Source organism: Protopterus annectens, chromosome 1.part0 (assembly GCF_019279795.1).
Source record: "Protopterus annectens isolate FY-2018-M chromosome 1.part0, PAN1.0, whole genome shotgun sequence".
NCBI classification, from domain to species: domain Eukaryota; kingdom Metazoa; phylum Chordata; order Ceratodontiformes; family Protopteridae; genus Protopterus; species Protopterus annectens.
Window position 1 is genome coordinate 1,890,653,011 of NC_056725.1, and position 26,877 is coordinate 1,890,679,887.

General features: G+C 40.4%; 1 protein-coding gene across 1 annotated transcript in view; it reads right to left on the bottom strand.

The window, feature by feature from the left end:
• SPEF2 (sperm flagellar 2) overlaps positions 1-26,877 on the bottom strand; it is a 2,540,087-nt gene that overhangs the window by 97,793 nt on the left and 2,415,417 nt on the right. Inside the window, exon 29 of the mRNA XM_044069998.1 lies at positions 19,917-20,039. Within this exon, the coding sequence (XP_043925933.1) occupies positions 19,917-20,039 (123 nt within the window). The remainder of the gene's footprint in view (positions 1-19,916; positions 20,040-26,877) is intronic.

The window sequence follows — 26,877 nt, forward strand, 5'->3', positions numbered from 1 at the left end:
ATGCTCAAACTCATGCTCAAACCCATGGGCAAGATATGTCAGCAGTTCAGAGAGAATGCAACTACCACACCTTGCCTGAACACATTAATCAAAATGAGCAATGCAACTGTGACCGCCTGAGCCAGCCATAGCAAACTGTAGTGCCTAATTTTTATCTCTCCACCATCTAGTGGAAGAACAAACAAAAAAGGCTTCTACTTTTAAAAGCTTAATACATTTGCAGCAACTAACATGGTTACAACTTATACCACAGATGAAGCAGTGAAGCAAGTGCTTCAGTACTGACGGCAATATCAGAATTCATTTCTACACTGACATTCAGAAATGTCAGAACAGAAATGAATGCTGTTCTCCACTACCAAATGATCAGCATCTGCTGATCATTCCCCCAACACTTTGTATCCTCGATGGCTGCCCCCTTCATCCTACCCTGGCTACGATTCTGCCTGTGGGGGCCCCAAGCCACAACCACACCTCTCAATGTCTTTCCTGAAGAATTTTGGACAAAGGCAAAAATAATTGGAACAAATATCCCAAATCAGGGATATTGTTTAAATATTGCTCTAATTTGGTTAAAAAGTTAATAGAATATCAGGTTCTGCATGAGCATGCATTTTCTGAATATGAGGTATGAAGTTCAAAAGTCTGTCTCCTAATGCTTTATCACTCCCCCTGGAACCCACTATAGAAAATAATGCTGATCAGGGTACTGGAGACTAAACATAAATGTTAAGCATATTTTTACCAAACACAAATGCTTATATTCCTTTCTGAAGTCAACATTGCTGATCACAGTGAACAGCTGCAGATCATCTCAAAATTCACTGATTACATATTTATTCAAGTCTTACAAAGTTGGGTAAACACATGTCCTTGCTAAACACTTCTAATTAAATTAATAGGTAAGTAAACATTTAAGAATGCCACCAAATGGAATGGGAAATAAAAATATATAGTGTTGGCCATGGTGCAGTAGTATACAATCTGCATTTGTTAAAATACAAATGATGGCATTTTAACAACAACAAAAAAAAATAAATTATGTATTTACCAGAATGTTTCATTTGCGTTGTCCATTTTCACTCCTCCTTGACTGATGGGTTTGGATCTGAGGAGTCGGATCGACTCGGCCACTGTAAAAGCTTGTGGCAACTTATAACTCTTGAGCTTCTCCTTTACCCATAATGTACCCACCCCATTACCTCAGATCTTGTTTGCAAGCTATAAAAGAAAGGCATACTCTTACAACTTTATACAAAAATGTATATAAATCAGATAAAGAGAGCGAGAGAGAGAGAGAGAGAGAGAGAGAGGCAATGCCACATCTGGAGCCGGTAATGTCGAAAGATATAACAAACTTGTTATATCTGCTCACTCTACTAGAATAAACCAAAACAAGGTTGGGGGTTGGTGGGTGGGGAGTTGAGGAGGAATGAAAATGGACAACACAGATGGTACATTATGGTAAGTACATAACTTCTTTATCTCATGGTTTCAATTTTCATTTCTTCCTTGAGTGATGGAATAGAGTCCCCAGCTACTTAGAACCTTGGGTGGATTCAAGGAAAGATATTTCTGAGCACCATTGAGCCAAAAGATGCCCTACCTCTGGACACCAGATCCAGCTTATAATGGGAAATAAAGGTATGAGAGGAAGCCCAAGTTGCTGCGGAGCAAATATCATCCATGGAAGTTCTTGAGTGGAAAACACCGGAGGTAGCTACAACTCTGGGTGAATGAGCGCATAATTTGTATGAGAAAGCCATACCTAACTTGTTGTAAATAAAGGAAATACAGTCAGTAAGCCATTTAGCTAAGGTGACTTTAGATACAAGTGAGCCCAATTTCAAATCAGCAAAGGATAAAAACAATTGATCAGCCATTCTGATATCTTTTCTTCTATGGAGATAGAAACATAATTGTCTATGCAAATCTAGCAAATGTAACAAAGTATTCTCCTTTGCTGGAATAATTCGGGAAGAAGACTGGTAGACCGATGCATTGATTACTGTTGACATGTGATACTACCTTGGTCAAAATGGGTACAGTGGTTGTTCATAAGGAGACTCTATCTTTATGGAAAATGAGACATGGAGGTTTCATCGACAATACCTGAATTTCTGAAATTCATCTAGCAGACGTGATGGCAACTAAAAACAAGGTCTTCCAGGACAAAAATTTAAGGTCACAATCATGGGTAGAATCAAAGAGTGGAAGAGTCAAGGACTGCAGTACCAGATTCAGATCCCACAGTGGGAGCTTCTCCTTTACCCATAATGTACCCACCCCATTACCTCAGATCTTGTTTGCAAGATATAAAAGAAAGGCATACTCTTACAACTTTATACAAAAATGTATATAAATCAGATAAAGAGAGCGAGAGAGAGAGAGAGAGAGGCAATGCCACATCTGGAGCCGGTAATGTCAAAAGATATAACACACTTGTTATATCTGCTCACTCTACTAGAATAAACCAAACCAAGGTTGGGGGTTGATGGGTGGGGAGTCGAGGAGGAATGAAAATGGACAACACAGATGGTACATTATGGTAAGTACATAACTTCTTTATCTGATGGTTTCAATTTTCATTTCTTCCTTGAGTGATGGAACAGAGTCCCCAGCTACTTAGAACCCTGGGTGGATTCAAGGAAAGATATTTCTGAGCACCATTGAGCCAAAAGATGCCCTACCTCTGGACACCAGATCCAGCTTATAATGGGAAATAAAGGTATGAGAGGAAGCCCAAGTTGCTGCTGAGCAAATATCATCCATGGAAGTTCTTGAGTGGAAAACTCAGGAGGTAGCTACAACTCTGGGTGAATGAGCGCATAATTTGTATGAGAAAGCCATACCTAACTTGTTGTAAATAAAGGAAATACAGTCAGTAAGCCATTTAGCTAAGGTGGCTTTAGATACAAGTGAGCCCAATTTCAAATCAGCAAAGGATAAAAACAATTGATCAGCCATTCTGATATCTTTTCTTCTATGAAGATAGAAACATAATTGTCTTTGCAAATCTAGCAAATGTAACAAAGTATTCTCCTTTGCTGGAATAATTCGAGAAAAAGATTGGTAGACCGATGCATTGATTACTGTTGAAATGTGATACTACCTTGGTCAAAATGGGTACAGTGGTTGTTCATAAGGAGATTCTATCTTTATGGAAAATGAGACATGGAGGTTTCATCGACAATACCTGAATTTCTGAAATTCATCTAGCAGACGTGATGGCAACTAAAAACAAGGTCTTCCAGGACAAAAATTTAAGGTCACAATCATGGGTAGAATCAAAGGGTGGAAGAGTCAAGGACTGCAGTACCAGATTCAGATCCCACAGTGGTGTGAGATCTGTAAAAGGAGGTTTGAGAAGAATTGTGCTGTGCAAGAAAGCTTTACATAGTTTATGAGAGGCTAGTGAATGGACAACAAACCGAATGTGGAAATTAGATATTGTTGACAACTAGACTTTCACTGTTAAACAAGTGGCCCCTGGTTGAAAAGCAGTGTCAAGAACTCCAGCACATGACTGATTGGGGTCGAAAAAGGGTCTACATGCTTTTGAAAAGACCAGTGTACAAATCTTTTCCACTTACTAGCCTAAAGTTTCCTAGTAAATGGCTTAAGGGAAGATAACAAAATGTGATGAACAGGGAAATAAAGCATTGACTATCTGGCTATTATTGGAATTGGAGAAACCAAATTGTCAACCTGAGGTTAGGAAGGTCCGGATGTGTCATGCCCATTGGGTGAGACAGGAAATCTAGAGCTGGGTCCAGAATCCAAGGCTGCTGAACTAAGTTAGGCCACAGGAAGGGAAACCAAATCCATCAAGACCAAAAGGGAGTAAAGAGAATGACCTCTGTCTTCAACCTGGAATCTCTCTGAAGAAGCTTTGGAATTATGAGAATTGGGGGATATGCATAAAGGAATCCATGGGGGTCAATCGTGAAGAAGAGCATCCCTCAGTGACTCCCTATGGGGGATTAGGCCAAAATAGCTGCTGAACTTGTTGTTTAGGGGAGACACAAAGAGACTGCAGCAAGGCTGACCCCACTTGTGGAAAATTTGTTCCTCAACTTTCTGGTTGAGGGACCATTCCTGAGATAACAGAATGCACCTGTTCAGGTTGTCTGCTAGCATGTTGGACTTCCCTGGAATGTGCATTGCTAGGAGAAAGCAGTTGGAAGATATTGCCCATTGCCACACCCTTAGTGCTTCTCAACATGAGGGTATGATCTGGTTCTTACTTGTCTGCTGATGTACCAAACCACTGACATATTGTCTGTTTGTATTGCAATTGTTCTTGATGGGAGAGCATCCTGAAAGGCCTGCAACACTAAAAGCACTGCTCTCAACTCCAGTACTTTGATATGCAAATTGGCCTTTTTGGAGGACCACATGCCTTGGACTGTCTTTCCCAGGTAATGCCCCCACTCCCTAGCTGGGAAGCATCCATGGTCAATAGCCTTGGGCTGTGAGGGGACAAATGGATGGCCCTGTAACAATTTTTCCAATTGGATCCACTATATCAGACTTTTCTTGCATGAGTTGCCAATTCATATTAGAGCAAACAAGGGTAGCTGAAGAATCGACCACTGAGATACCAACATCCAGTGTGGAGTCCTCATGTGAAACCTGGGTAGCAGAACAAGGGTTATCGCTGTCACCAATGATCCTACAGCTTGTAGATTATCTTGTAGACTTGTGACTTTAAGGTTTGAACTCTGGAAAGGGGATTGGTTGTTATCATTGATTTTGTGTTGAGTAGTGCTTCTACGAATTCTGGAATTTGAGTTTGCTCTAGATTTGACTTCTTGAAATTTATGGTTATTCCTAACCTTGTGCAAGTGTGGATAACTTCTTCTCTCACCATAATGAGTTGATGCCTGGTTGGATCGGTAATGAGCTAGTCGTCTAATTATGGAAACACATGGAATCCTTACAGTCTTAAGTGAGCTGCTACCACTGTCATGCATTTGGTGACCACCCTGGGAGCTGTGGTGAGACCAAAGGGCAGTGCTCTGAATTAATAATGACTGACTCTTATCTGGAAGAGTAAGTGTTTTTACATGATAGGATGCATCCTTTTCCAAGAAAAGAAGAAAGGACTGAACCATGAACATCTGCAGCTTTGTCTTTCGAACAGATCTGTTCAGGCTGCTGAGATCCAGAATTGGTCTTCAGTCTCCTATTTTCTTTGGCACTAAAAAGAATCTTGAGTAAGTTCTGGAGCCTTCCTGTTCTGAGGGGACATTTTGGATGACTCTTTTGTTTAGCACCTTCTGTATTTGAATGGTTGTTTGATCCATCTGATTGGGTAGAACATCAGGGATTTTCCTGGAAATTGGAGGAGGAATGGAAAATGGAATTACATATCCTCTGGATACAATCTCTAGGCAGGCTCTCTGATGTAGGGACAAATGACTACCGATTAGCTCCAGAGGGGGAAAAGTGGGCCTCTGTTCAGGAGCATTGGAAGAGTTTGCCAAAGAATGGTTTTCTGGACCCTTGAAGTTGCAGGCCTCCTCTGGCACAAGGGTGATGTCTACCATTTGAGTTTCCCTCTCTGCCTCTGGGGGAAGACCCACCATGTGTGTCCTGGAAAGATCCTTCTGATTTCTTGAACCACATCTTTCCACCCCCTTGATGATTCCTCGAAAAGGATCTTTGGGTTGGGGGTGGAAAAATGCATGCCCATGGCAGAAAGGGTCTTTCCATCCTCCTCACACCTGGACAATGTATCTTTCAGTATGGGGCCAAAGAGAGATGTGTCATCAAAAGGAGCATTAATGAATATAGACTTAAAATGCTCTACAAAGTCACACAAGTGCATCCAGACATGTCTCCTAATGGCTACGCCTGAACCCACTGTCCTTGAAGTTCCTTCTGTCACACTGGAAAAAAGCCTCATGAATGAGTTCAATATCAATTATAGGGTCACCAGCTGTGAGTTGACAGAATTCTACACCTCGAAAAAAACGACTCCTCCACTCCTTCACAACTCCAAATGTATAAATATACAAAATGAAGAACACCAGTTGCTGTGCGTTTGAAATTTTTAATTCTGGTACCTCGGCCTTCGCCTTCTCCTGGAATACAACTATCATAGCAAACACCACCCATTTTTAAAGAACATTTAATTGAATTATTGATGCACCATCCCCTAATTATACAATTAGGCTTCCTTTATTACTGTATGAAAACACCTATCTAGCATCTTTCCCCCTCACTTCCATAAATATGTAAACACATAAATAAATTTATTACAAAAAATGTGAAATTTAATACATAAATACTATAATATAAACAGTACTTGTGCTTTTTTTTCCTTTTTCTTCCACATTTCCGTTTTCCATAAAACCCTTACAAACATACATTGCTTCAAATTTTATTAACATACATTTCTTCAAAATTATTATTTTTATTTATTATTTCCGAGAGATATGTGGAATACCCACTAAGCCTCCATATTCATCCCATTGGGAAACAATGTTTTCAAATTGAAAATGAACCTAGATTCCATCAATAATAATTTTTCCCGGAACATAGCTTCATTCCCAAATACATTGGGCCTGCCCAATACGCTAAATACAAATCCTTCTGGAACCCCCCTATGTTTTTCACAAAAATGTCTTCCTACCGGACTCTCCATTCTCTTATGCCTTATGTCTCCTAGATGTTCCAGGATCCTAAGTTTCACCCTCCTAGTTGTTTGACCTATATACCAATTTTGTTTCTCACATCCACATCCTATAATATACACTACCCCTGTGGAGTTACAGTCATAATATTCTGTAGCACTGTATCTGACCTCATTGATTTTGAAACCATCCAAGTTTTTAACCCAATTACAAACCTTACATTTTCCACATCTGAATGTTCCCTTTCTGTCACCTTTTCTAACTCTATTGTCCTTTCTGAAATTTAATATTTCCCTGAGATTAAAATATCTCTTATACGAAAAGGTAACCCTCGAAGGAAAAAGTTTTCCTATTCTTTCATCTTCACAAATGATGGGCCAAAATCTCCACACTATTTCCCTTAGTATATTAGAAAAATGGGAATATCTGGTCACAAAAAATATTTTGTCTCCGGACCTATCCTTACCGTCATCATTGTCAACATCAATTCTAATATTCCCAAAATTCCCAAAAGTCCTGGATTTGCCCCTGTTACCAGACCATTTAACAAGACCTAACTCACTTTCTACCTTCATCCTAGCTTCACTAACACTCACTTTGGAATATCCCCTCCCTACCAATTTTCCTTCAACCTTGCTGAATTCACTTGGAATCAACTTTCTCTCAGAGGTATGCCTACCTATTCGTTTGAACTCACTCAATGGTAAAGATCTTACCAAAGAGTCACTGTGCATACTGGAAGCATGGAGAAAATTCTCAGCTGCAGTCTTTTTGTGGTATGGTTTGTAATGTATTTTATTATCCGGGCACAAATAGATTTCCACATCCAAGTATTGGATACTTCTGCCCCCTATAGTGTGAGTAAAATCTAATCCCCAGCGGTTTTGCTTCATCTCCAAGACAAAATTACCAAATTCATCTGGGGTTCCCCTGCATAGGAATAACAAATCATCAATAAATCTCACATATTTAACTACCTTGCTTCTACAAAATTCTACACCTCCTAAGACATGGTTCTTGTGAGGGTATCCAAGACTTCCTTTATCAGATCCCTCTGTAGTCTCGTGCAATGTGCCAGATAGTTCAGAACCTTCAAGGTGAAGATTCCTGAAGCAGACATGATTTCCAAACCTGTCCATCACCCAGAAGTCCTTATCGGGGAGGTGAACAAAGGATATTTCATCAGCTCATTCCTTTCTGGTGGTTACCGCTATGACCATGGCATCAAAAGGGAGGCTCTTGGACCAGAACTGCTTGTCTTCCGCAGGAGTCATAATTTTATCAGGCTTCCTTGGTATGGGCTCAATGGTGTCAGGTTCCTTCCATGCCCCCTGCGAGACCAATTTGAGGAGCTCCTTGGCAGGCAGAATCACCCAAGACATAGATGAGCTGGTAACAAATGCCTCCAGGAACACAGATTCCTCTGAGGAAGGGTTGCTGGGCTTCCAGCCTCCTCTCTGTTTTAGGATTTCCAAGATATCTCTGAAAAAGATGTCTGCAGGAGGTGACCATGGGAACCTTTCACCCCCTCAAAATCTGTGTTGTTTGGTGACAGATTCAGGAGAATCCAGATGCTTCCTCTTACATGCCCTCTTACAAGGGAAGTGGGATAATCTGGCTGGTATCAGAAGAGGTGGAAATACCCAATTGAGTGTCCTGGGGTTTTAGTACTGGCTCTCCCTGTGGGAGGGTTAGCTAAGACTCTTGACACAGAGATGGTGAAGATGCAGATGCAGAACCCAAGGGGATAGGACCTGTCTGGGTCATGGTATCTGACAGGGCTCTCTCCAAAGTCCTAAAGGCTGACTTTCCCAGACAGGGATAGGAACCCAGGTCTGAAAGGAAGGCGTTTTGATCATTGGTCCTTCCCTGCTCTGAGGAAAGTCACCCTGAGGCAGAGGTCAGAGCCAAACTAGTTCTTGCTGAATCTTCATGGTGTAGAGACATCTCTGAAGCCCATGACGTTGACTGAAACACCTTGGATCTGACAGGATACAATCTGCTCCAAGAGCTCTCTGGATCCGATAGCATGGAGGAACTCAGAGCAACCTTTGGATCCCAGGATATAGCAATCTTCAGATCTGAAGAAGACGGGCCTGGACAACTTGGATCCAAGGTCTCCAAACCCAGTGAGGGAGTCAGAGGAGGAAGAGTTAGAGGTGGTGTCTTGGAAGTATTGGCTTCATGACCCAAAGAGATAGGAGCCAAAGCAAGAACTGGGTGAGTCAGCACTGAGAGAATCTGTCTCACTACCCTCTCCACATCTTCTACAGTGAGGCTTCTAGAAAAGTGAGAGGACTGTCTGGAAGCAGAATCCGGTCTATAAAGAAATGGAGAAGGCACTCTTGATGAGACCAAGTCTACTTATTGGTTGAGAGTACCTTATCCTAGCAAGTATGTCCTGTAGTCTTGGTAGATCCCACATTTTCAGATCCAATAAATCGTTAGTTTTTGGAGACTTTGGGTCTGAAGAAACAGTCCAATACAAAGAAATGCTTTTTACTTTTGTCTGATCCAAGTGGGTCAGAGCTGATAATTTCATTTTTTTCTTGGATGGAGCTGTGAAAACTGTTGAATCTGAAGAAGGCCTTTTTGAAATTTTATCCAAGGTCTTAGAGGAAACAGAGGAAGACCTTGGAGATGGTTGGATGTTAAGGAAGATGGTAAAAGCCCCATTAAGATTAATTTGTTTTTGCATTCCATTAACGTGTGGGGTTTGAAGGCATGACATATCACACAACTTTCTTGCAAGTGGAGTGGGCCAAGGCAGTAGACACAAAGGGTGTGTGAGACACAAAAGGGAATGTTTTGTCTGTACTTTCCACACTTCTTAAAACCCGCAGGAGTTTTTTCTTTGTCAGCCATGTTAGCTCAGAACAAACAACTATAATAACTACCATACAGAAGAACTGTAGCAGAAACAACAAAAGGCAAACAAAAGTTTAAGGCAAACAACTACCAAAATATTGGAAAAAAACTTATTTTTTAAAACAAGAGAAGGAGAGAAAGGGGCTACCAACAAAGGTAGTAAGGACTATGATAAATGTAGAAGGGTGAATGAGAGAAAAAAGAGAGGAAAAAGGGAGAAAGAGATATTAACAAAAGTATCTAGAGTATGCTTGTGTGACGCCCGTGCCCTGGCCCAGCAATCAAGGAGCCTCAATCCTCACCACTAACACCAGAGAGGGCATCTCATATATGAGGAAAGGATAAAAAATACACACAGCAAAGTGCAATTTCCCTTAAGAGCACACAGAGATCACAGTCAGTCTGGGGCTGCTCTCCAGGTCCCCAACAAGACTCCCCACTGGCACAGCTATAGAGTCCAGATCTCAGCCTAGTCTGCAAGCTCAAACCTCCAGCACCCTCTCTGTCCAACCAGTGCTTCATGTGTCTACCAAAGTAGCTGACACACCCACATACTTTGAGATAAGAGTTACATACAACCACACAGACACTCCTGGGGAAGGCTGTCACAGGTTCTCCAGCTGTGCCCCTTTTACCCAGACTATATGGTAGTGCCACTTGCCACCACCCACTAATATTCATCAGCTACTAAAAGGCCCTTATGAAAGTGTGTCCAATTATTACTGTGCAATATTATTATTCAAATGGTAAGTGCAACTGAACAGTCAAGGCTTATTGGAATGGCTTGGCAAGTATCACTATATACATGCAATGTACTCTAGAGCTTAAATTATCTCTACACAAAACAGCCACAGTTGAAAGGTTTAAAAATATCTAATAATAAATAATAAAATCAGAAGACAGTACTTCTTGCTACACAGTGCTAGTCAAGAGTTTAGAGATCACAAATAAATACTTAAAATAATACAGTAGAAAAGTTCTGACATCCATAAAGAAAACAACTAATCTAATCTTCCTAGTTCCTAGCTATATCTAAGAGCAGACACTGTTTTAAAATAAACTTACATACAGAACGCAGGCAGAGAGCTGGTGAGTTGGATGTTCTCAAGACAAATGCTAAATGCCCTGAGTCTCTCTGTACTTAAATTGATAACACAGTACCACTGACTCATTTCAGATTACATAATTTCTTTCTGGTTCCCAGGCTAACAGACACTCACAGGTTAATAGCCCTTTTGATCTTGCAGCTGGTCAGGAAGCCAGAGCAATAAAATAAATTATACATGTAAATTCTATCGATTAACTCTGGCCTCAAAACAATAGGCAGAATACCTCCCTCTAGACATCTCGCCTCCGAGTTTTAGATTAAAGAATTTCATAATTCTTGACTTATCAGCTTTCTTACAGCAGAGTGTACTGTTGTTACATTTTCTTTTCAGTTCATCATCCAATACCGTCTTTTCACATTTAAGAGAACAGCCCTGTGGCTTATATTAATATTTACAAATGACAGAATTATCTACAAAATTCTATCTAGTTAGGCTGGCATCCTTCACCTATCTTCAGACATCTCACCCCGCCCCCCGGAGAATGTAAGCTAGTTTTTCAAGTGACCCTTGAGAAATGCTGCTTGAGAGGGTTAGGTTTATCTGAGTATACCTTACCACATTCCCTGTCATGACAGCCCATCTGCATTGGCATTGCTAATCCCACTGTGGTGCTGCACTGACATATCATATGCTTGCAACCCTAGGCTCCATCTTAGCAACTTGGCATTTTGCTGGCTGGCTCTGTTTAACCATGTTAGGGGATTGTGATCTATACCTACAGTGCAATTTTCTCCATACAGATAAGGCTGAAGTTTCTGCAATGCCCACACTATGGCTAGACATTCCTTTTCTACAGCTGTATAGCATCCCTCCTTGGTTTGGAGCCTACAATTGAGATAAACAACCGGGTGCTCTTTTCCCTCTGAAGAAATCTGGCTAAGTACTGCCCCCACCCCATGGTTCGAAGCATCCACCTGCACAACACATTCTTTGCTGTAATCTGGGCTGGCTAACACAGGGGGACATCCCAAAGCTTCTTTAAGCTTCTGGAATGCCTGCTCACATGCTGGGGTCCACACTACCTTATCTGGCCTGTTCTTCCTTGTCACATCTGTGAGGGGAGCAGCTATGGTACTATAACTGGGGACGAACTTTCTATAGTAGTCTGCTGTCCCTAAAAATGCCCTCACTTGCTTTTTGGTAACAGATGCAGGCCATTACTGAATGGTTTCCACTTTGGCAGGTTCTGGCCTGATCTTACCACTCCCCACTCTATGTCCCAAGTAGGAGACCTCTGCCATATTCACCTGACATTTGCTGAGCTTAATGGTCAACCCTACCCTCTGTAGTCTGCCCAGTACCTCCTTGACATGTTGAAGGTGCTCTTGTCAGGAATGCCTGTAAATGGCAATATCATCTAGGTAAGCAAGGGCAAACCCTCCTGCTCCTGCTAGGATATGATCTACCAGCCTCTGAAAAGTCACTGGAGTATTTTTATCCTAAAGGGCATCTTTGTGAACTCATACAAGTCAAACGCAGTCATAAAGGCTGACCCCTCTCTAGCACTGGGAGTCAAGGGCATCTGCCAATAACCCTTGTAATATCAAGGGTTGTAAGATATTTAGCCCCACCCAGCTGCTCTAGGGCCTCATCTGTCCTAGGCATGGAGTAAGCATCCGACTCTGTGTGACTATTTAATTTTGTGTAGTCCACAAAGAATCTGGTGCTGCCATCTTTCTTTGGCACCAGCACCACTGGGGAGTCCCAGGGACTGGTGGACTCTTGAATTACCCCTAATTCCAACATCTACTGCATCTCCACCCTCAGTGTCTGTTTGACTCTCTTAGGCACCCTATAAGGGGCCTGCCTAATAGGCCTTTGGGGTCCTGTATCCACCTGGTGCTGCACCAAGTGGGTGCACCCTGTTTTCCCAGTGAGCATGTCCCCAATCTCCTGTAACACTGCTTGGATCTCTTGAACCTGGGCAAGAGATAGCCACTGGGATGGTTTACCTTTACATGTGTATAATGCACATGTGTGAAATACAAAAGTCCAAAAGGACTTTTTCAAGTTTTCGGAAGGCCGAAAACAAAATGCATCGAATGTGCAATGAGCGAATGCATGGTAATGTTCGCTCATTGCAGATTCGGCATTTTTGGTGCGAGGTGCACTATAGTGGGGATCGAGAAGTGGACCCTTTCCCCAATGTAGTGCGTTCTTGGAGTTAGAATAATAAAGTAGGGTGTGTGTGTGTGGGGTGCAGGTGGGTGCAGCATTATGCTGTGTCTTACAGACTGAAGTTCGAAAATCAGCAAATCTGGTTTTCGATTTGCTGATTTTCAAACTTCGGTGCAGATCGGACTGACGGTTTTTTGTCATTCTGATTCACACAAAGGGCCATTTGGTAGGTTGATTTTTCAACCTTTCAGAGGTAAACCACTGGGACATTGCTACCCCTTCCACTGAGATGTCTGTCCAAGCCTCACTGAGGAGATCAGTCACCAGATCTCCCTCAGACTCCTGCAAGCTACTGCAAATACTCAGCACAAAGGCCTCTTTATCATGGTAAGGTTTCATCATGTTACCATTTTACAGTTTGTGCCCCTGCCTTCTGCCTAGCATTCCACCATGTAGTTAACATCACTTACCTTTCTTACCACCTTGTAGGGTCCCTCCCAAGCTGATTCAGCTTGTTGTGTCTGACAGGAATGAGAACCATTACCTGCTGTCATACAGTATACTCTCTAGCTTGAGCATTCCTGTCATACAAGACATTTTTCTACTGCTGGGCTTCTGCCAGGTTTTCCTGGGCCAAGCCCATGAGTTCCCTGAGCCTTATCCTGAGGTTTATGACATATGCCCCAACAGACTCCTTGTGAGATTCACACTCACCTTTCCACTCATCTCAAATTAAATCTAGAGGTCGCCTCACCCTATGCCCAAACAGCAACTCAAAGGGTGAAAAACATGTGGATTCCTGGGGATCCTCTCTGTAAGCAAACAACAGATGTGACAAATATTTGTCCCACTCCCTTTTAAAGTGGTCTGCAAATTCCCATAACATGGACTTGATTGTAGTGGTTAACCTCTCAGCAAGATCATTAGTCTGCAGATGGTAGTGGGTGGTCTTCAGGTGCTTCACTCCACAGTACTTTCACAGACAAGTCAGCAGGTCTGACATGAAATGGGCACCTCTGTCAGTCAGTATTTCTTTTGGGAAACCTACCCTGCTGAAAATCTCTAAAAAAGCATTTGCCACCTTTTCTGCCTCAATGAAGGACAGAGCCATTGCCTCAGGGTATCGTGTAGCATAATCCACTACCACTAGGATATATGTTTTTCCTGTGGAACTTGGGGTACTCAGAGGCCCCACAATATTGATAGCTACCCTCTGAAATGGCTCCTCAATCACAGGCAAAGGCATCAAAGGAGCTCTCACCTTGTCTCCTGCCTTGCCTACCTTTTGGCACTGCTCACAGGTCCTGCAGTACCCTGTTACATCTCTGGAAATTCCAGGCCAGTAGAAGTTCTGCATAATACGTCTCTTCATATGTTTTTTGCCCATATGACCTGCAAAGGGAATATCATGGGATATGGCTAAAAGCACCAGATGGTAGGCTCTAGGCACTACCATCTGCTGTACCCTCTCACTTTTTAGCACTTCCTCAGGGGTCCACCCTCTATACAGCAACCCTTTGTCACAGTATACAGATTCCCCCTTCCTTTGAGAATCAGGAGCCTTACTAGGTACCTGTCTCAGGCCTTGCAATGTAGGGTCTAAGAATTAAGCCTGTCTCAACTCTTTCTTTGTAACCCTTCCAAGCTCCCCTTCCTCAGGAAGTCTGGTATCCTCTGACAGTGGTGCCTCACTGTCAGCCTGGGTACTACTACTCACCTCTACCTTTGCAGTCACTCTGTCCAAGGGAACATCAGTACCTACAAGCAGCTGTGGCTCACCTTCAGTCTCACTTCTACAGTGCAGCTTCCTCCCTGAAGCAACTACCTCACCAGTCCTGGCTGCAAGTATGTGGTCTTTCTGGGTCTCTCCAGGCTACCAGACCCACAAGCTTGTCTCGAAGCCCGACTGCATTTAACTGCATTAACACATAGTACTTCCTCATCAAAATCCTTCCCTATCAGGACATCTGCAAGATGGTAGTTCAGTACCCCTGTTGTCTCAAGACAGCTTACTATTGGCATTTTGTCTTCCCCACTTACTGGCTCCCACACCTTTTGTTCCCCACCATGCCTCCTTGGACATCTGTATGCCACATGGCCCCACTGGTTGCATTCAAAACATTTAACCCTAGGTCCTGGATGTGTACCTGGACTAGTGGGTTCCCCTGCTACTGGCAGATTCTGTTGGGGCAGTCTGGGCTGCCCACCATAGATTCCTTTAGACCCATGAGCAGTAATGTAGGTTCCATTCCTGTGCAGGCATCCACTGCTCGCTAGCTTTAGGTGTCCCTTCTTCCCCAACTCATCTGAAGTAGCACATTGCCTATCAGCTAACCAATTACTCACGTCCTCAGGCAAAGTGCTAAGGGCTTGTTCCCTCGCCAAAAGGTCTGCCAGCCCTTCAAAAGTTGTGACCTGACATCCACTCACTCACCTATGAAAATAAGTGCTCAGTTTAGCAACATATTCACACACTTTCATCTGCCTTGCATCTATGCTCATGAAACTTTTTCCTATACATTTCCTGTGTTAGCTTAAAAAATTCTAACAAGCAGTTCTTAATAGTAGTATAATCAAAACATTCCAGGTCAGAAATTTTACACAACACAGTTACAGCTTTACCATGGACTAAGTGGGTCAGGAACCATACCCAGAGCCTTTGGTCATCATCATACTGTTTACATACTCTCTCAAACATATGAATGCAACTATCAAAATTATCCCCCTCTGTAAACGGAAGAAATTTACTGACCTTTTGTGCTTTTGGGCTCCAGTTACTCCCTTCCCCTTTACCTCCCTGACTCTGGTGAATAGTCAGCATCTCCTTTTCATGCTGCCTCTGCTTTTCATTTTCCTCAGCTTCCAGACATAGCAGTATCTCATTCTCCTCAGCCTGCAAACATCACAGTTTCTCATTGTCCTCACTCTCTAGAAGCTTCAGTCTCTCTGCTGTTTCTATTTCCACATGTTTGGCCTACAACTCAAGTTTCTTTAGCTCCAGACAGATTTTAAGCCCTCTGTAGAAAGGTTGAGCTGTCCATTCTCAGAGTGTGGTACATCTCCACTGCCTGTCTGATTGTCCTCCTGGTTGCTGTTTTCTGATGCAGCTGTGACCAAAGCTGCAATCATGTCTGACTTAGTCAGATTTCCATGAACCAGTCCCCTAGCCTGGCACATCTCAGCCAGCTGGCTCCTTGTCAGCTTTCCATAATCTCTGCTGACATGCTGCCTGCTCTCCCTGACTAAGATAACAAAATAAATAAAACAATTGTGATCCAACCTCTTAGTATTCACTGTGTGGCTGATTTAGTGTACAAAACATCTTCAGTGATCACTGTACACAATCCACAGGAATTCGCACTACCCACACCATTATAAGCCAATTAGTATTTGCCAACCAATTAGTATGTGGTGTGAATATCCCACCACTGCCAAACATTTAATATGTGATGCCCGTGCACTGGCCCAGCAATCAAGGAGGCATAATACTCACCACTAACACCAGTGAGGGATGTCCATATAGGGAAAGGATAACAAATACACACACAGTAAAGTACAATTTCCCTTAAGAGCACACAGAGAGCACACTCAGTCTGGGGCTGGTTTTTCACTTTCTCTCCAGGTCCCCAATAAAACTCTCCACTGGCACAGCTATAGGGTCCAAATCTTAGCCTAGTGGGCAAGCCAAAACCTTCAGCACCCTCTCTGTCCAACCAGTGCTTCATGTGCCTGCCCAAGTAACTGACACATACACACTTTGAGATAAGAATGATATACAACCACACAGACACTCCTGGGGAAGGCTGGCGCAGGTTCTCCAGCTGTGCTCCTTTTACCCAGACCATACGGTAGTGCCACTTGCCACCACCCACTAATATTTATCAGCTACTAAAAGGCCCTTATGAAAGGGTGTCCAATTATTACTGTGCAATATTATTATCCAAATGATAAGTGTAACTGAACAGTTAAGGCTTATTGGAGTGACTTGGCTAGTATTACTATATACATGCAATGTATTCTAGAGCTTAAATTATCTCTATCCAAAACAGCCACAGTTGAAAGATTTAAAAATATTTAATAATAAATCAAAACACAAGACAATACTTCTTACTACACAGTGCTAGTCAAGAATTCAGAGATCACAGAGAAATACTTAAAATAATACAGTAGAAAAGTTCTGACATCCATATAGAAAAAAAAACTAAGCTAAACTTTCTAGTTCCTAGCTATGTCTAACAGAAGACATGGTTCTAAAATAAACTTACATACAGAACACAGGCAGAGTGCTGGTGAGTTGGATGTTCTCAAAACAAATGCTAAATGCTCTGAGTTTCTCTGTCCTTAAATTGATAACACAGTACCACTAATTGATTTCAGATTACACCATTTCTTTCTGGTTCCCAAGCTAACAGAAACTCAGAGGTTAATAGCCTTTTTGATCTTGCAGCTGGTCAGGAAGCCAGAGCAATAAAAGAAAGTATACATGTAAATTCTAGCCATTAACTCTGGCCTCAAAACAATAGGCAGGATGTCTCCCTTTAGACATCTCACCTCCGAGTTTTAGATCAAAGAATTTCACAATGCTTGACTTATCAGCTTTCTTACAGCAGAGTGCACTGTTGTTACATTTTTTCAGTTCAACATCCAATATAGTCTTTTTCACATTTAAGAGAACAAGCCTGTGGCTTACATTAATATTTACAAATGACAGAATTATCTACAAAATTCTATCTAGCTAGGCTGGCAGCCTTCACCTATCTTCACACCAAGCACCAATGTTAGCCAAGGAAAGGTATAGAAAACTTATAACAAAAAAAAATCCTTATATGAACCACCAGCTGCATTTATTAATAAACAATGAAGGAATAAATAAACAGACAGTTAGTTAAGCTCTTTTGTCTATAAACTACACCAGGACTTCTTCAGAACACTCCATTTAAAATTACAAGAATTTGTATACCATCCATCACTGAGGTCACCCATTATTTCTTATTGATTCTTAAAGCTGTATCTACCCTAATAAATGGGTGTCATACACAAACTGTTAAACCTACTTACTAACTAGCCCACTAATATAGCTCTGCAAGTAGGTTTTCTTGCTTCACATTATGTATCACTGTAGTCAGGAGTGGCCTTAGATCAACTGGTGCCCTAGGCAAAAGGGCTCCACAGCGCCCCACATCACACCACCCAGTGCCCCCATCCTGGTCTATCTACACTAAATAAATACTGGAAAAGTGCTCCTGCTAGAGCAGCGCCCCAGGCGGCCGCCTAGTTGGCCTATGCGTAAGGTTGGCTATGACTGTAGTTCTTTGGAATTCTGAATGGCAAATGTTTTTTTTTTTCCATGCAGGTTTTTCTTATTTGTAATTCCAGTAGTTTAGCATAAAAATAGTCTCTCTGTGGAACTGGTAATGGCAGTAGTTTAGCATAAAAATAGTTGCTCTCCCTGGAAATTGAAGAACTTTCACATTTATGGAATTCTACAGAAATATGCAATAACAAAAATAGGCAAAAGTTTATCATTGCAGATGACAGGGAAACATATTTTAAAATTGCTACAAAGGCAGCAAGTGTCTCACATACATTTTGAAACTTGAGGATTATGTAGTTATATATGAAAAGTTCAGTGTAAGCATTGCAGTTCTTAGCACACTCATTTCAAAATGCACCCCCAAAGTTTTGCAGGTTTTAAAATTTTAGCAAATTTTCTTTAAGAAAACACAGTACTGTAATTGACTTAAGCCATAGAATAATGAACCATTTTCTATGCAAGATATACTAAATATATTTTATTTGTGCTATACATTTTAAGCAAATCAATGCCATATGAAAGTATTTATTATCCTGCATTAAATGGGACATAGTTAATCAAAGATCAGTGTAATTTTTTTTCTATGTATGCTTAAGTTACACCTTGATGGAAACTCAGCTTGCCAGCTTCAACTCACCAGAAATTCAACCCAATTAACAAAATAATGAAAGGAAAGCATTTTATTTTGATAGGGGACAAGCCTTCTGGGCAATAAGCCTTATACACTTATATAGCCCAGTAAGTAATAAATACCAACTGTACAAACACAAACAAAAGACAATTCTCTCAAAGTAAAGTAGTCTCTACTGTAGCGGACTTTGTAATTACACCAGCAGTGATTTCATATGGAAAAGAGCAACCAGAGTGTTTGATACCATGGACTTATACAAGCTGGAATCTCATCCAGCTATGGCTCGAAAAGATATAGGGGGAAGCGCATTTTTAACATGAATTAGTAATGCTTTATTTACTCATTCCCAGTCATATATTTACTAGGCACTTTATTACTGAAATAAAACTTTTAGTGGTGTTGGATTTATGGTAAAATAGTTACATTTCTAAGTAGCATTCAAATGCAGATGGCAGTGACTCAACAGAGTTGAATGATAAAAATGTTTTCTTATTTATTTACTTGAATGATGAAATTTTAAAATCATATAGAAATCTAAAATATGCAAGTATTTGATCACACTGCATTCTGTATTTGCCATTATGTTTTTAATACTTTATTGCCTTAGTCTTCCTGTTTTTTTTTCCTGGTAGTATTTCCTTTAAGCTGTCACTAAATATGGCACTGGGTGATATAACTGGCCATAACAAGATATCCAATAATGTTGTTTCTTTCGGCTTTTCCCAGTTAGGGGTCGCCACAGCGGAACTCCTGTCCGCTAATGATTGGCAGTAGATTTTTACGTACCGAGTTGCCAACCCTGATGCACAACCTTCAATGAAGGTACGCCCATTCACGCATGTCTCCACACAGAAGATGCTTTAGCTGAGAATCGAACAGGACAACGTCTTACTGTGAGGCGACAACGCTACCGCAGCACCACCACTGCAGTAAGATATCCAATAATAGAAAATATAATTATTCACTCAGTGAAACCATAAACGTGAAATAAAAAGCATTCTACCTTTGAAGAGGTAATCAGAATAATATTCTGGAAACTATGTGTTAAAAATAATGAACTATTTAATTGTATCAGAATGCAGTGTCAAATTACAGTGTGCTACCTTTTGCTCCTCTGACACTGACTGATGCATTAATTTGAAGACAAAACAAAATCTGGATAAAAAATTTAAAAACAGAATCACAAAGTCTTCAAACATTACAAAAAACTGGCGATTAAAAAATAATGTACTTACAGGAAGTCTGTACTGATGGGAATTCTCAACCAGGTCCTGAATATAAGGATGTTGTAAAAGGTCTGACAATGCTATAGGTTGTAAACTTTCAGATCCTAGCTCTTTGTATATCTGTTTGATATGCTAAAAAAATAAGAAATGTAATTTAGAAATGTAATGAGTACGTTCTGTGAAGTCTAGACATTCACCACAGCTATTCATTGCTATTGCATACTGTAATAACAGGTATTTCTCACCATTAAATTTCACTGTTACTAATTTTGTCTTTAGCCACACATGGTCAAATCTTTCATTAGACACAGCAGCATTCGAGGGTCTGCAAAATAAGACTTGTAAATTAATGAAATGGAGGGTGTAGACATCAAACCCAGGATTGCTACAGGGTCTAGTTGCACATAGTTTTAAACCTCTCTGCCAAATCAGTCTGAAAAGGATTTATAAATGCTTCTTTTTTGTGTAGTGTAGTTAGTTCTACAATGTTTTAAGGTCCAAGAGCAAGTAGCTTGTTGGGTCTGTTTATTTAACCTTATAAGACTGTAGTATGGTGAGCATTAAATCCATTGGCCAACTTAGAAAAGGAAGGCTGAAAAAGTGAGAGAACCCACAAATAAGCATACGTCTCCCAACACACATTGTAAGGACCTCAGAAGCGGATGGTCCAAAACTAACTCTCTATCCAAAGGAGAATTCAAACCGCCATTTTTAACATCTACTTAGAGGATTAGAGAACACAACCATGCAAACCTCCTCATAAAAGTTTCAGTGGAAACAGCCCTGAGAGTGGTAGCAGCTAAATCATAAGTACGCCTCATACAATAGGTAGTCACATGAGATACAAAAACAACAAAAATACACAAAGCAGATTAGTCTTCAGCATAAGAAACAGATGCCAAATATACTTCTCATATTCTCAAAAGAGGCAAGTGCAAACATATGAGTTTGACAGCTGAGAATTCTACAAAAACAAGTGCTGCAGAAGAATAACATTTTTTCCAAATATGTAATTAGCCTTCCAATCCCTGACAGAAGGATAGGGAAAAGTATTAACCAAATGTTTAGCAGCAGCTGGGTTCAGAAAAGCAATAACTGCTGAGTTTGAACTGGAATGAGTGTATAAAGACTTAAAAGACTGTGGGATTTTATACAGTCTATTTGCTTTAAAGGCAGTAGCAGGCTGGCTGTCAGGCAGCTTATAGTCTGTGATAAAAACATACTCCAAAGCAGACAGAACAGGAGGAATAGGAACAGTTTCTAGAAATTCCAATTGTAACAAATTATAATAATTCCTGAGGGACTGAGAAACATCACTGTTTTCCCACTGAAAATAGCAGTATCATTATGAAAATAGGGACTGGATGAAGGTATACCCTCCTCAGACTCTGAATCAGAACAAAGCAAAGCCTCTCTCTTGACAATCACTTAGGGGTTCATTCTCTAGAACCTCTTCAGAAAATGAAGAATCCCTTTTTCTTCTACCAGAAATAACCATACAGGAAAGCCAAGAGTCTACACTAAACAATGAATTAAGCATAATAATTTACTACTGCCCTGAGTACATGAAGAAGGAGAAGACATATGATTAGGCTTTTGATACTTTTTGACAGGAATTACAGAAGAAAAAGAGTCAATGTTGCCAGCAAAAACTTCCCCAGGAATGGGCACAACTTTCTGGCCAGACAATGGAATTCTCTGGCCTTTCTCCCAGGACTGACAAGAGTAGCTCTCCCTGCCCATGAAGTGCACTAAAACAGCTGTAAAGGACTCGTTTTACCCTTGGTCCATGGTTACTGTAGGGAGTACACCAGTATGACACAAGGAAAAGATGAGTGGTCAGAGGAGCCAACTTTGGCTACAGAAGAATCACCTACCTGACACTGTGCTGGCAAAGGTTACTTAACAATTTTCTTATTTTTCCATCTGAAAGAAAGAGGAACTGAGGCACCAGTAGATTGTTTCATGGTTAAGCCAAAAGGTTCCTTATTCCTGAGGAACCCTAGTAGCAACAGTTGGTAAAATATGTTGCAAACAAGTAACTTATCCCCATTAAAACAGAGAAAAGCACTGTAAACACTTACCCAGCCCCTAAAGATAAAATAAACCAACTTCCCCAAAAGATAAAAGTAGTTTAAAACAAGTTTTACATTTTTTTACAACAAAAATAAAAAAGTGACTCTCCCATTTGAAAGTAATTTAAAGTCATGACTGTCATTAAAACATTTCCCCAGCTTTAAAATGAATATTTTACAGAAAAAAGTACAGTTTCTGTAAAATACAGTAAAGTGGAAACTTGTTTTTAAAGGGAACTTATCTTCTCAGCAATGGAAGAGCATTAGCCATCCCTCCATTGCTCTCAATTGCTCAGATTTTTGCCTGATTTTTGGTCAGTTCCTCATAAAATGTCTGATTTTGTGGCAAATGATTGAGGATTAAAGTCACTAAATAACATATATTCGAGTTTCAAACTTCATAACCTGCAGGCACAAATCATGTTACTCTAGCAATTTTCTAAGTTTATAAGAGCAACATTTAAAATGTGTCTCTATTTTTGGGCCTTTGTCCCTCCATTATTTTAGGCTTTGTCCAGATTTCTTGAGCTAAGAGGTTGAGAGGTATGGTCTTTCAATCCTTGAAAGCTGCACTTTCTTCAGTGGCAGGAAAGCTACTAAGAGCTTGTAGCTCAACCACGACTTTTAGTTTAATCGGTTTGAGCTGACTGATAGTTTGGTCATGCAGAAGGTGCCCTGAAACTTTTGAAGCTGGATGTTTGTTATATCTTTATCAGGATATAACCAACATAGCTTAGCGTACTAAAGCAGTCCTCCATATGAAGAACTCAATGGTTATATTGACTTTCATCAACTGATTTAATTCAGAAGACATCCCACAAGTATCAGACTTAATACATACACATCATTGTCATCAGCCCTCTTTTTTCTCATTTTTTTCTACAAAAACTATTTCAGCTGCCACCACCTCTCTCACTTCAGTGACAGTGTCTTTCCTTCTTTTAAACCTGATGGACTTCATCAAGACAGTCACCAAGCCCCTGGATGAGGGGAAATCTGTGCCTACCTAGACTTAGCCAAGGCTTTTGACACTATCCCCCACTCAGGCATCATTGACAAACTCACCCAGCTAGGTATCAACTCCTATATCATTAGATGGGTTTTTAACTGGCTCACTGATAAAACCCATATAGTCAAATAGGGGAATCCACCTCCAACAGCAGACCTGTAACCAGTGGTGTTCCACAGTGATCAGTCCTGGGACCTCTAACATTTGGAATCTATTTCTCCAAAGTACAAGCAAAAACTAAAGGTCTGTGGCTGACCAAGCTTGTTGATGACTGCAAACTGGGAGTGGTTATAGAATCTCCAAATAATGTCAACATCCTACAAGAGAGTCTTACATAAACAAATGATTGGTGCCAAAGTCATGGCCTTAAACTCAATGCAAAAAATGTATTATCATCCCTTTCAGTAAGAGTAATGTTCCTGTTCACTATCACAATTGCAACACCCTAAGTATACACTCAGTGGTGACAGACCTGGGCACACAGGTTGACAGCAACCTTACCTTTGCTCACCATGCCTCCACAGTGGTAAGAAGGGCATTCTACACTGCTCATCTCACAAGTAAGGGCATTGCCTCCAGAAAAAAAAGAAGTTATAACCTCTCTGTACTCTTCCCTCATCAGGCCAATAATTCAGTACAATGCCCCTTTTGGTATGTACCTTTCCAAGCACCTGCAGCACCTGGAGAGATCACAAAGGTTCCTCACAAGGAAAATTCAAGGTCTTCAGCATCTGTCCTATGTGGATCATATGAAATCACTGTCACTTTATTCTGTTTCATACAGACTACTCAGAGGTGATCTCTGCCTTGCATATAAGGCAATCTCTGACTCTGCTTTATTGGAAATGCTGCATATCCGCAAATGAAATGGTACATGGTTACTCACTCTAAAGACCTTAACCTGGTATGTGATATTAACAGAACCTGCTGGAGAGACAGATTTGATTTGCAGAGGTTACCACACCTTTGTAATAGACTCCCACTTACATCAAACACAGCATCTCATTGGCCCTCTTCAAACATAGTATGGACCATTGGACCATTTGATGGGTAACCATACATTCTCCCAAGGGCTCCACCTGTGTCCCTCTTGGACAGGGGCAATAGGTGCTTATCATGGAAATAAAGGTATTACTTGGCTAAGCTTCTATGGGCCCTAGGGCTATTAGGCTAGTAACTTCCTATGATCCTATGATCCTATGACAGTCATGCCTGACTGCTGCAAGACTCTGACACAATCCAATTCACATAATTGCTGGATGTCCTTGTTTCTTCTTGCCTTTTTCCTGTCTCTCATAAATCTTCCTCAACAAATTTTCTGCTTTCCGGCAAATATATCCAAACCACCACAATCTGTTATCTTCATCCTTCTCTGCAATTGGAGCTATTTTGGCTCCTGCTCTGATATCATTATTTCTTTATCTGTTTCACAATGTGTGTCCCAGTCCCACCATCTATCTCAGGCACTTCACCTCCATTACCTTTAGCTCCCTCAACTGCTCAAACTTCACTGCCTAGGTTTCTGTGCCATACAGGAGTACAGGCTGCACCACTGCTTTGTATACCTTATTTTTCAGCTTCATTGGCATTCTTTTGTTACATCACTATCCCTGACTCATTGTGGTAGTTGAGTACATTCCCCCTGAATCTAGCTTTGATGTCCTCATTCACATTTCCCCTTCTCCTCAGCCATCCCTCACAGATACTTGAAGCTGTTAACCTGTTCCACTATTTCATCCTTCTAACTCAATTTCATCTTCTTCTGATCTCCCCCATTTGATGCCAAGGCAGCTGTCTTGCCTGTACTCATTTTCTTCCACTGTGCCTTCAGTATTGTATTCCATCCCCTTATCATTTGCCGAAATTCCTGTTCAGAGTCTGCCGATAATGCCACATTGTCTGCATACATCAACTTTGTTGATACATGACACATATAGCTATATATATCTATCTATATATATATATATATATATATATATATATATATATATATATATATATATAGATAGATAGATAGACGTAGCTAGATACATAGATAGAGATATAATCTGCCTTTGACCGCTATTTGGGCCTGTTTGTATACTGAATAACCAGGTAACTACTGGAAAAAAAGAATCAGGGACATCTTGACAATTGATCTGAAATTTCTGACCAAATGTGGCCTTTGAAAAAGTTAAAAGAAATGTGAATTTAAATATATTTAATTTGGTGCAAACAGTTTATTATTTGACATAAAATAACACATCCATGCTATAACACTGAATTTGGTGTTCAGCTGCTGCTATTTACAATACAGTAAGCAACATGCGCAGTCCAAAGGCTGAGATAGCTTGTCAATATTGATAACACCGGTTATTGAAATGGAACTCCATGAATTTTTAAATTCCTCTAAAGACTGATTGTCTTTAATGTGTGATGGCAGTTTATTCAAACAGTTAAAAACTCTTTCTATAAACCAGAAGATAAACCCTATTTTTTGTGAAAAACAAGATAAGGTTGTCTGACCATAACAGCTTGCAACTAAGACATTCTTCTTGTAGAAGTCAATACATAAACATACATACATACAAATATTTCAAGCACGGGCATTCATGCCCTTCTAACTTGCCAATATACCAAAACACTTGTTCTCATAATCAGTATCCAGGCTGTTCTTAAAAATATCTAAACTAGTACTTGCTTTAATATAATTTGGTAGTCTGTTCCATGCATCAGCTACTCTGTCAGAGAACCAATTAGTACACTTTTCATTACTATAGAATTTTCTACATAGGTTGTCTGATGATTCTCTAGTACTTTTTGATAACCCCAAACATTCCCAGAAGTAGTTGTCTCTAAATGCCCTATATACCTGAATAAGATCTCCTCTTAGATATCTGTAAGAGACACTGTACAAGTTCAGATATTTTAGTCTTTTATAATAACTTATTCATGGATGCCCTTGGTATATTTCTGATGTATTCTTTCCAGTTTATTCATGCTTGTTTTCTTATAGGGTTTCCATATTGTTATTCCATACTTAAGTTTGGGTCTAATGTAACTAACAAACAATGACTTCATCATTTTTGATTTCCTAGACTTCATAAATCTTTTTATACAACCTATGGTTCTATAATTATCATTAACCAATTGATTAATTTGATTAGAAAAAAATCATAGCTGGATATACCCTTATACCCAGGTCCTTAAATAAGTCTACAGTTTCAATCACTGTGTGCTATATTAAATATTCACCTCTCAATTTATGTCTCCCAGATCTCATATGCTTAGTTTCTGATGTATTTATCAGCATACTATTTTCCTGTTCTCAAATGGTCAAGTTAGTCAAGTTATTTTGCAGATATGCCTTATCTGTAACATATGTAATAAGTTTACCCAATTTCAGGTCATCCGCATATAGACTGTAGAACACCTCAGATGAAAAATTTAGGTCTGAAAGATACAATCTAAACAAGTAAGGGCCTAGGACAGAGCCCTGTGGGACACCCTAACTGTAACCAAGGATTTCACCTGTCTGGTTGCTGTATGATACTTGCCATGTCCTATTTGTAAGCCATGGAGCTACCATCTTATCAATATCACATCAATAGCTAGTTGTTCTAATTTATTGACCAGTGTTTTGTGTATGATCCTGTCAAATGCTGAAGTTCAGTTTATATAAATTACATCATGGCACAATTTTTCATTCATAGTTGTTATTATATTGTTATAGAACATCATGTTACATTTGATAATAGATATATTTTCAACATATGCATGCTGACATACGGTTTCAAGTCCCAACCCATCTAATTCTGATCTAATTCTGACAATCACTTATCCAATGTTACCTTCTCCATTATTTTTCCACAGAATGAAAGTAGACTTATGAGTCTGTATAACTCTG